Below are 10381 nucleotides of genomic sequence, written 5' to 3'. Positions count from 1 at the left end.
GACAAGTTGTTTACCTCTAAGAGTAGCCAGCTGTGTCTTAAACAGAGGAAACAGCCGGAACAACAGGCTGGAATGTGCCTGGCATGTTTGAGGAACAGTAAGGAAGCCAGTGTGGTTTAGTTGGAATGAGGGAGGGAGAGAGCAGGAGAGGTCAAGGAGGTAATAGGAGCTAGACCACCAAGGGACCCCGTAGGTTAATTCTTGTCTTCCCTTTGTTGCAGATGCTCAAGAATAGGCATCCCTTGAGCTTTTCTGGGCTCATGGTCTAGAAAGACCATCCATGAACATTCTCCTTACCTCCAGTTAGAGGTCAGAGAGGAACACTGTCGAAGACAGCACAGCACAGATGGTAAAGGAGGAAACAATGAGTCGTGTGCTTGGTTGGAGTTTGGGCTCAGCTGGTATTTGTTTGTTATTCACAGCTGTGGGAGAAGAGGGCCTGGTCCTCTCAGTATTGCCTTTAGTAGCCACCGATCTAGGTTGCAGATTAGAATCACCTAGGGATCTTTTAAAAATCCCAATTCCCAGGCCATAGCCCAGATCATTTCAGTCAGAATCCCTAGGGTGACACTCAGTCATTATTAGGATCTCTTTAAACCCCTCAGGTAATTCTAGTTTACAGCCCAGTTTGAGAGCCCCTAGCTTGCTTGATAAGTGGTCCTTGATTGTGATTCTTATCATGGTCCGTGAGGAAACACACACCACAGTGTACATGTTTGCAGTAGTTTATTTTAAAGACTTTACAAGTGGAAGCAATGTGTTGTCTGAGGGTAAGGTATAACAGGAACTGGAGTCCAGTGGAGAAAAGATCAGTCAGGTTCTTCCCAGAAGATAAGCCTCTTGTGGAGGGTCCATGCATGCCCATAGGTCTTTGTTCTTAGTTCAGGAAAAAAGTGCCCGGTTCATTTACTTGAAAAGTGCACTTGACATGAGTTTAAACTCCTTCCCCCATAGCTTCCAGTTCAGCAGCAAACTGTAAGGAAAAGATTTAGTCATCAGTTACTACTGTAGATAACATTTTGTGAATTTTGGACATGTTTTAGGCCCCATTTTTTTAATTCTCCCAAGTCAGAAACTAGGGAGTTTAGGAAATGTTCAGTATGATAAAACTTTCCTTCTGTAGACAGACATTAGCGTACACAGAAGCACATAGAAGAAATTAGTCCCAAAGGTGTGACTGATATTAGTGATATTTCAAATTTCAGTGGTTTTGAGGAATAGTTTAAATTATGAATTTTAAACAGCTTTTTATTTTTGAAATTATTTATTTGCGAGAGAGAGACGGCGAGAGAGGAAACACAAGCAGGCGGGGAGGAAGGAGCAGGCTTTCCGCTGAGCAGTGAGCCCGATGTCGGGCTCAATACCAAAAGCCCAGAATCACAACCTGAGCCGAAGGCAGCCACTTAATGACTGAGCCACCCAGGCACCCCTAAACAGGTTCTTAAAACTTAATGATCTCTTAATTTGAACATTGGAAGGCCTAAGTCCTGGGACTGTCAGCAAGGTGGGTTTACTGTAAAACAAGAAGGAAGAAGTCACTTGGGCTCTTGAACTGGTGGTCATTTACAAAGCTTAGAGGTTGTAAAGAAGGGACAGAATAACAAGTGGACCCTGAAGAAAGGCATGTTGATAAAAGACCAAAACCCCGGGGCGCCTGGGTGGCTCAGTGGATTAAGCCGCTGCCCTCGGCTCAGGTCATGATCTCAGGGTCCTGCGATCGAGCCCCGCATCGGGCCCTCTGCTCGGCAGGGAGCCTGCTTCCCCCTCTGTCTCTGCCTGCCTCTCTGCCTATTTGTGATATCTCTCTCTGTCAAATAAAATAAATAAAATCTTTTAAAAATAAATAAATAAATAAAGACCAAAACCCCAAGTGTCAGCAATATTTAAGAGGGGAAAGACAAAATGTATTTAGTTCAGGGCTAAGCTGTTACATCATAATTCAATATTTTTTAGAAAGCGGTCAACTATGGTTTTTGTTAATTTAATAGGCAAAAATAACAGACAAGAGGAAAGACAGAAAATGAACATAGGATTAGTTTTTAATCCATATTCTACAAGGCAGGCTACCTCTGAGCCCCCTCCAGCTCTAAGTACCTTAATCTATTCCTGGATGTTCTCATACAGGCTGTTGATTTGGTTTCGAAAGTACTTGGAAAGCTCTGCCCGCTTTGCTTTCAGTGTTGGTGTTAAGAGTCCATTTTCAATGGAAAATGGCTCTGGATGTAGAAAGACAGTTTTGACCTAGAAGAGAAGACACACACACACACACACACACACACATTTATTAGTGATTCAGACTTTTCTGCAGAGCCCCCTGCGTGCTATGTAAAGAACTTGAGCAAAGAGGGGTTGATGCAGTGGGAGGGTAAAGAGAACAGTAACACAGGCCCATTCCCACAAACATAATTTGGGAAAGAACTGAGAAGGGGAAATGGATAATAAACGGCAAATAAGGATTGTACAAGGAACTATAAAAGGTCACTGCCATTCGTTCTTAGTGGGCTAATGGTACAAAACTTCAAATCCATCCCTTGGAAGTTACATTGAAACCTCTATAAATCTAAACATTAGAACTTTCTACTATGACATAAGAGACCAGGATTATATCAGCCGTACATACCTGTTCAAAGGATTTAAGGCCACCATCTCTCCCAATTTTCTGCAAGTCTTCTAAAATGGCTTCCTTTACAACCTAAGAATATAAAACACAGCTTAAAGCATGGCTGGTTTGAAAAAGAGACCAAATGAAAGGCTAAATGTGAACCAACTCAAAATACCTACAAAAGCTCATCAGGATAGAAGGATATATATAGGTTTATGTATGTACAAGCACATTTCATGCTTACTATTGCTCAAGAAGCTAATGAGAAGGAAAGGCAAATCTAAATGCTACCAGGGATTTCCTCTGGATGGTATTTTTTGATTCTCTATTCTCCAATTTTCCCCCCATAATGAACATACTATAAAAAGAATAGAAGGGGGGTTTTGTTTGTTTGTTTTTAACTTCTTATCCCATCCTATCCTCCAATCTAATAAAACCCATCAATCTGTTTCAGCTACGTCCACCTATCCCAAGCACAGGAAGAGTCTCTTCTTCCAAAAAGGAAGGCATCATTGGTGCCTGAGTTGGAGCGGCCTGTGCTCTGCCACCATGGGCCCCAGGGGGTGCATCGAGCTTTCCTAAGGGAGACTTACTTGGTTTTGGCACAGTTCTTCAAGGGAGCCTTTAACCCCAAGTTTGGCCACAAATGAGGGCAGCACTTCTGGGTCAGGAATCACCACTCCCACTAAGGACGACTGTAGAAAGGAAACAAGGCCACGTGAGAGGTAGGATAGGGGTTCCCGCACTGGATGAAGACAGGATTCTAGCTTGATAATAGGTACTTCCCCAAGATCTCATTTCAACATACTATACTACACCCTCCTCTCACCGTGTATTTCAAACCCTCATGGAATTCTGATCCCATTTTCCTACTCAGTATCTTTTTACAAAAATGTTTTATTCAGGGGCGCCTGGGTGGCTCAGTGGGTTAAAGGCTCTGCCTTCAGCTCAGGTCATGGTCCCAGGGTCCTGGGATCGAGCCCTACATCGGGCTCTCTGCTCAGCAGGGAGCCTGCTTCCTCCTCGATCTGCCTGCCTTTCTGCCTACCTGTGACCTCTGTCTGTCAAAGAAATAAATGAAATCTTTAAAAGAAAAGTTTTATTCAAATTTGATTATGCAAAAAAAAAAAAAATTGTATTCAACATCAAGCCTAAAGCATCTATGGCCTGTCTTTTGCCAATCCCCACCCACTCCCCAAAAGTTAAGGTTAAGCACAGTATGTATAAAATAGTTCCTTGTGCCGCAGGAACTCCCACTGTAGTGGGAACTAAGTGTGACATGGGGCCCTTTGTTACTGAATGACTACTCTTTAGAGTAACCATTAGAACAATTCTATTGACTTGTTCACAGACTCCCTCACACTTCAATGATTTTTTTTTTTTACATATATATTGCCTTGAGGGTTGGAGTATGACTTCACTTATTTGGTATTACAAGAACAAATCTTCTCATCTGAAACCCAACTATCCAGATTTCCTGTAGCTATTGGAGCCAGCACGGCCCGTATCTGAAAATGGCTATCGTTAAAACAGCGTATTACCCGTAAGCTATCCCCATGCACAAAAATTTGCAACACTGGTCTACTCCTGATGTAGATATTTTCTATCTTCTCAGGAGCAATGTATTCTCCTTGGGCCAGCTTGAAGATGTTCTTTTTACGGTCAATGATCTTCAGAGTTCCATTCTATAGGGAAGAGAAGAGCATCAGTGTTTGAGCCCTCTGGGGGATGTCAGTGGATAGAGCAGCAAAGTCACAGGTATTTTCTTTCTGTAAACTTGATCTCTCTAAAGACTTTTGAGCAAACTTTTCATTTTTCCTTGTTGGCTTTGGGGAAAGGGAAGGGAGACGCTTCCAGCAAGAACCTGTCTATACTGTTTTGTCCTCTGTGGAGAGCCTCAGAAAGCATCTCCAGGACCTGCTGAAGCTGTGTAAGTGGTTGCCTCATCTAATGAAGAAACCTCACAGCCCTGAATTTCCAATAACTTAATTTCCAATTATTCCATTTCCAGAACTCTCGGGAATAGGGAAAGAGTTATATTTACTAATTTCTGGATTAGTTGGATCTCCCGGTCCTTGACTCCCTTTCGTGTATGGCTCCTGTTAGACCCTGAGCAGGCTGAAAGAACTTCACGGTCCTAATGCTAACGAAGCACGTCAATGACTGTGCTCGGTAGGACTGAAGGAGGGCCGGGGAAGGCTCTGACCAGCCACCAGAGGTCATTTGCAGCTTCATTTTTCTGAGCCAATTGGTCTGAGGAGCTTAGGTTCTTAGGAATTTGTACTGTAGAATTGGGACAAGTAGCAAATACAATCCACGTGATCACACCCTAAGTAGGACAACAGACTGAACCAACCATTGAACCATAAAGAAGGCTGACTCCAGGAATTAGCTTTCAGTTCAGCCTAATGGACATTATCTGGAAATGACTGATAAGGCACGGGGCTCTGTCACTCTAGTGTTGGGGCGTACTTGAAATTACATTCTTGGTCCATGGAATAGCTGGGACTAGAACACAGATCCCCCACCCAGGTTCTTCAGTGGTATTGTTCTCCGCTTTATAGTCTGAGGATGTCACAAGTCAGGCAGGACACAGACCTAATCCTTCCAGCTGCCTCCGCTGACGAATCTACTCGCATCTCTGCATATTATAAACAGATAGTTTTCTTCATTCCCCGACAACAGAGGCTTCCAGAAATTCTGAAGAAGCACCCACCGGTAGCCAACGGCCGATGTCTCCTGTGTGAAGCCAGCCGTCCTCATCCAGGGCTTCCTTGGTTTTCTCAGGATCCTTCAGGTATCCTTTGAACACATTGCTGCCCTTGATGCAGATCTGCCCAGAAGACAGCACAGGGTGGAACCAGTGGCAAAAGTTGGGACTCCCAGCAGAGGCACTGACCAAACACCTGCTCCCACCTTAAGCCATTGGATGATTCCCACTACAGTGGGAACACCACCCGATTTTAGTCCCTGTTGTAGGCGCTAGCAAAGTGAGACGCACAGATGTTCAGTTCCTTGTTAAAGATCTCGAGTCAAACCCACATCTGCTCACAGTTGTGTGCTCTTTCTGACATAAACGTCTCTACTCTGATTGTCTGGGCGTGACTGCAGAGCACAACCTACCCACCTCTCCTTCGTTGTTCACTGAAAAGTAGTTCATGTCAGGTACATCTTGCAGCTTCACATGATTGCAAGGCAGGGGGACTCCAACATGCCCTAGAACACACCACATTAATTCAGCTGGGAAGCCATGAACCGGTGATAGTTCTGGGCACATTTCTGAGATATTTATGGATTGACTCTAAAAGAGAAAGGCTGAAAAGTTACCTGGTGCCTGATATTGAAGAGATTACATAGGCAGTAATCTCTTCGATATCAGCCACAGCAACTTCTTTCAAGATATGTCTCCAAAGGCAAAGGAAACAAAAGCGAAAACAAACTTTTGGGACGTCATCAAAATCAAAAGCTTCTGCACAGTAAAGGAAACAGTCAAGAAAACAAAGAGGCAACCCACGGAATGGGAGAAGATATTTGCAAATGATAGTACAGACAAAAGGTTGATATCCAGGATCTATAATGAACTCCTCAAACTCACACACGAAACAGGCAAACATATCAAAAAATGGGCAGAAGATATGAACAGACACTTCTCCAATCAAGACATACAAATGGCTATCAGACACATAAAAAAATTTTCATCATCACTAGCCCTCAGGGAGATTCAAATTAAAACCACATTGAGATAACACCTTACACCAGTTAGAATGGCAAAAATTAACAAAACAGGAAACAACATGTGTTGGAGAGGATGTGGAGAAAGGGGAACCCTCTTATACTCTTGGTGGGAATGCAAGTTGGTGCAGCCTCTTTGGAGAACAATGTGGAGATTCCTCAAGAAATTAAAAATAGAACTTCCCTATGACCCTGCAATTGCACTCCTGGGTATTTACCCCAAAGATACAGATGTTGTGAAAAGAAGGACCATCTGTACCCCAATGTTCATAGCAGCAATGGCCACGGTCGCCAAACTATGGAAAGAACCAAGATGCCCTTCAACGGACGAATGGATAAGGAAGATGTGGTCCATATACACTATGGAGTATTATGCCTCCATCAGAAAGGACGAATACCCAACTTTTGTAGCAACATGGATGGGACTGGAAGAGATTATGCTGAGTGAAATAAGTCAAGCAGAGAGAGTCAATTATTATATGGTCTCACTTATTTGTGGAGCATAACAAATAGCATGGAGGACAAGGAGTGTTAGAGAGGAGAAGGGAGTTGGGGGAAATTGGAAGGGGAGGTGAACCATGAAAGACTATGGACTCCGAAAAACAATCTGAGGGGTTTGAAGTGGCGGGGGGGGTGGGGAGGTTGGGGTATTGGGTGATGGATATTATGGAGGGCACGGATTGCATGGAGCACTGGGTGTGGTGAAAAAATAATGAATATTGTTTTTCTGAAAATTAATTAATTTATTAAAAAAAAAAAAGTTACCTGGTGCCCATGCTGGATAGCCAAGATAGAAACCCCTGGACTGAAACTTGAGTTTGCCGAGTGCCACATTTGGCCAGAGCACAGGTTCTCTAACCTAAGCCCTAGTTCAGGTGGAACCTTTCTCCCAACCACCGCATCTCCCACCCAGTAGGCGGAGAACCTACCTGAAGTCCAGTCACCTGGTGATGTAAATGTACAGCCAGCTGTGCATTCTGTTTGACCATATGCTTCGAACACCTGGGAAACAAAAGAAGGGTCTGAGACTTACTTAAGACAAAGCATGAAATGGCAATGCCCTACAGCAAGACAGGAGGAAAGCAAGTTCTCTCAGGATTGGAAGATGCTTGGTGTCCTAATACCCTCAGGTATTAATACCTAATACCACGTCTCAGCTCCAAAATTGTTAGTGGGGATGCACCCAAAAACCAAAAGGCTCCAGAAATAGACCAAGATATTAATACTTCTACTGTATTTCAGGAGAGGTAGCATTTCAAGTTGACAGGAAAATGTGAGTTATGAAGTGAAGTGACACCCGGGGACAATGGTTCTTGAGCCTGAGCAGTGGAGCCCTTCTGAAGGAATTGAAAACAGACAGCAGTGTTTCAGTTGTTTGGGGTTTTGTTTGTTGGTGTGTTATGTTGTTGCTTTTTGAAAGAAATAGCTCCAGCTGTGATACAGAACAGTGACTGGCAAGCTTTTTCTCTACAGGACCAGAGAGTAAATATTTTCAGTGCTATGAGCCTCTGGGCTCTGTCTGGACTACTTTGCCAATGGAGAACAAAAGCAGCTGTAGACATCATGTAAATGAAAGGGCAAGGCTCCATTCCACCAAAATTTCGCTTCTGAAAAGAGGCAACGGATCAGATTTGGCCTGTGCTGCAGTTTGCCAAACCCTGGTATAGAGGATAACCTTGACCAGAGAGAGGCTGGTGGGGCAAACCAGGGCCCCAGTTACTGCAGTGTGGGTGGGGCCATGCTAGGCAGACTCTGTAGTGATGGAGAAGGGGTATTTCTGATGGCAGCCGGACCTACCGATCCATGGGTTTTAGGGGCCAAGGGAAATGAAAGTATTAAAAACGGCCAAGAGGATGGTAATTTGAAAGCATAGAAGAGCTCTGGCCTTGGCATCAATTCAGAATCTTTTTTGATGGGGGTCCTACCCAAGGGGATATGGTGTGGACAAGGACCTGTTTTTCTTATGCTGTGCATGTTGGTCGAATGGATGAACTAGTTAGCTATTTGGGGGGAAAAAGAGAATGTCCACGCCCAAGCACTTGTATGCAATTCGAGATGAAATAGAGAATTAGAAAAGAGTAAAACTATTTGAGTATCCGAAAATATGAAGGACAGCAGTCTTGTGGAATACTGGAGTCAGAGAGTCCTGTCTAAGCAATTCAAAACCACAAGTAAAAAAGTTCAATCAGTTTGATGACATAAACATTTGAAACTGGTATATAGCAATTTTGCTGTAAGAAAGTAATAGAGTAACTCATGGAAGAAATACAAGTGCCAATAAGTGATAAAACGGTGTTCGGTGTTAATAAAAGAAACAAAAATGCACTGAGATTTTTCATGCATCTAGTTGGTTCAGATTTAAGTAACTGAGAAAGCCTGACACTGGCAAGAATGTAGGGAAATAAGGTCTCGTGCATTATTTGCAGGAATGTATAAAACAAGACAAGACCTTTCTGGAGGGAAGTGTGATAATCTACATTAACATACAAAGCAAACCCATATATTGTGACTATTTGGGAAGACAGTATCCTTATCATCTCACTGATTATAATAGTGAAAAAAATAGTGGCTTAAGTGTCCATCAGTAGGAGATGAATCACTCAGGTATATCCAATAAACTACCTCAAAACAACTAAAATGATGTAGATCTTTATTTGACCCGGACCAATGTGGATGGGACATAGTTTAATAAGTATTTTAGAACTGATGCCAGTTTATATAAAAGTTTCTATACAGAGATGCATAAAGAGGAGGATTATTTTTGCTGATTTTGAGATTTTTGGGGGGTAACTTTCTCCATGGTGTTTTTCAGTCATGTTTTCATTTTTTAAAGAGTGAGCTCTATTTGTGCAAAAGGGAAATAAGCTATCTTCAAAGGAGGTGCTTGTCTTACCGGACATCCCAGTGCCGCCCGGAGGAACATCAAGACTGGAGAAGAGATGGGGGCAGCTCCAGTGACCATGAAATTAACCCTCCCGCCCAGGTTGGCCTGTTGAGTAGAAAAAAAAAAAAAAGGCTCTGAAACCTATTCCTTGGCTTCAATTTCCTCCATTGCTAAATGGGTAGAGCATCGACCCAGTATCAGAATTAAACTAGGTAATTTACAAAGCACTTAGAACAGGGCGGGCCTTGAGGAAGAGCACTTAACATGTTCGATGCCCTTACCCCTATCACCCATAGCTGAGACTCAACCTGCAGTTTCTAAATATTTCCTCAGATAATTTATATTCTTAGACCCTTTGCATTACATATAATGTCAAAAGATCACCTAAGAGAAAAAGAGTATATGTTAGAACTTAACAATTTATTTATTTATTTATTTTTGCTTTTTGACCAATTTCCTTTAATGACAAAGTTGTCCAAGTATGATAAGCTAGCAGAAAGCCCAGATATTTGCCTGGCTCTGTCCAAGACCCCGCCAACCTACCTGGATCTTTGCAAAGATGATCTTGTCCCATAAACTGTCACGCCTGATGATCCCCTTTTTCACTTCACTGAATTTAGAGGAAATAGCCAAGTTCAATAAGAACTTCTTCAAGGGTGTCTTGGCTTCATTTTGTACCTGCAAGATGATAGCTCCTCTTAGTTCAAAACCTATTGGAGATGCTCACCAAAGCCATTCATCAGTGAGCAAGAGATAGTGCCTTCTTGCTTCATAATGAAGTGACTTTCATTCATGAACTGGGTTGCTAAATAATGATAATTCCAGGGAATTATGGCCACACTAAGACATAAGTACACTGAGTATATATGTACAGAGTTCTAGCTCCTGCAGATTTCTTGTCCTTGGCAAACAATCTTGACAACTTTGAACATGTCCTCAGAATGTTCTCAATATCTGCCTACGAAAATCATTTGGATAGATGAGAAACAGCTCAATGGGCAATACCTTTTGGGCTTTCAATAGATCAAAGAAAGACCTAGGAATCTGATTATTTTTTTTTTAAACAAGCATGACATCCCCCCACATCCCCATACCTCTGAAGCTTATATACATTAAATTTGGAGAAACACCAGTTTTCTCTCTGATTAAAGGTCCTCTAGCCA

The 10381-nt window shown here is 42.7% G+C and overlaps 1 protein-coding gene across 4 annotated transcripts in view; it reads right to left on the bottom strand.

Moving 5' to 3' along the window:
- Positions 1-709: 709 nt before the first annotated feature.
- The window catches only part of ACSL5 (acyl-CoA synthetase long chain family member 5), a 45382-nt gene continuing 35710 nt past the window's right edge, over positions 710-10381 (bottom strand). For all 4 annotated transcript variants that reach the window (XM_082721373.1, XM_082721372.1, XM_082721375.1 and 1 more), the window contains 10 exons: positions 9762-9896; positions 9228-9323; positions 7264-7336; positions 5730-5818; positions 5319-5435; positions 4144-4287; positions 3196-3297; positions 2621-2692; positions 2095-2241; positions 710-973 (listed from right to left, as the gene is read on the bottom strand). In XM_082721373.1, coding sequence (XP_082577499.1) covers positions 2101-2241; positions 2621-2692; positions 3196-3297; positions 4144-4287; positions 5319-5435; positions 5730-5818; positions 7264-7336; positions 9228-9323; positions 9762-9896 — 969 coding nt within the window. In that variant the 3' untranslated portion in view covers positions 710-973; positions 2095-2100. The remainder of the gene's footprint in view (positions 974-2094; positions 2242-2620; positions 2693-3195; positions 3298-4143; positions 4288-5318; positions 5436-5729; positions 5819-7263; positions 7337-9227; positions 9324-9761; positions 9897-10381) is intronic.

The sequence above is a fragment of the Mustela nivalis genome (assembly GCF_964662115.1).
Source record: "Mustela nivalis genome assembly, chromosome: 2".
NCBI classification, from domain to species: Eukaryota; Metazoa; Chordata; class Mammalia; order Carnivora; family Mustelidae; genus Mustela; species Mustela nivalis.
This window is presented reverse-complemented; position numbering and strand designations above follow the sequence as displayed.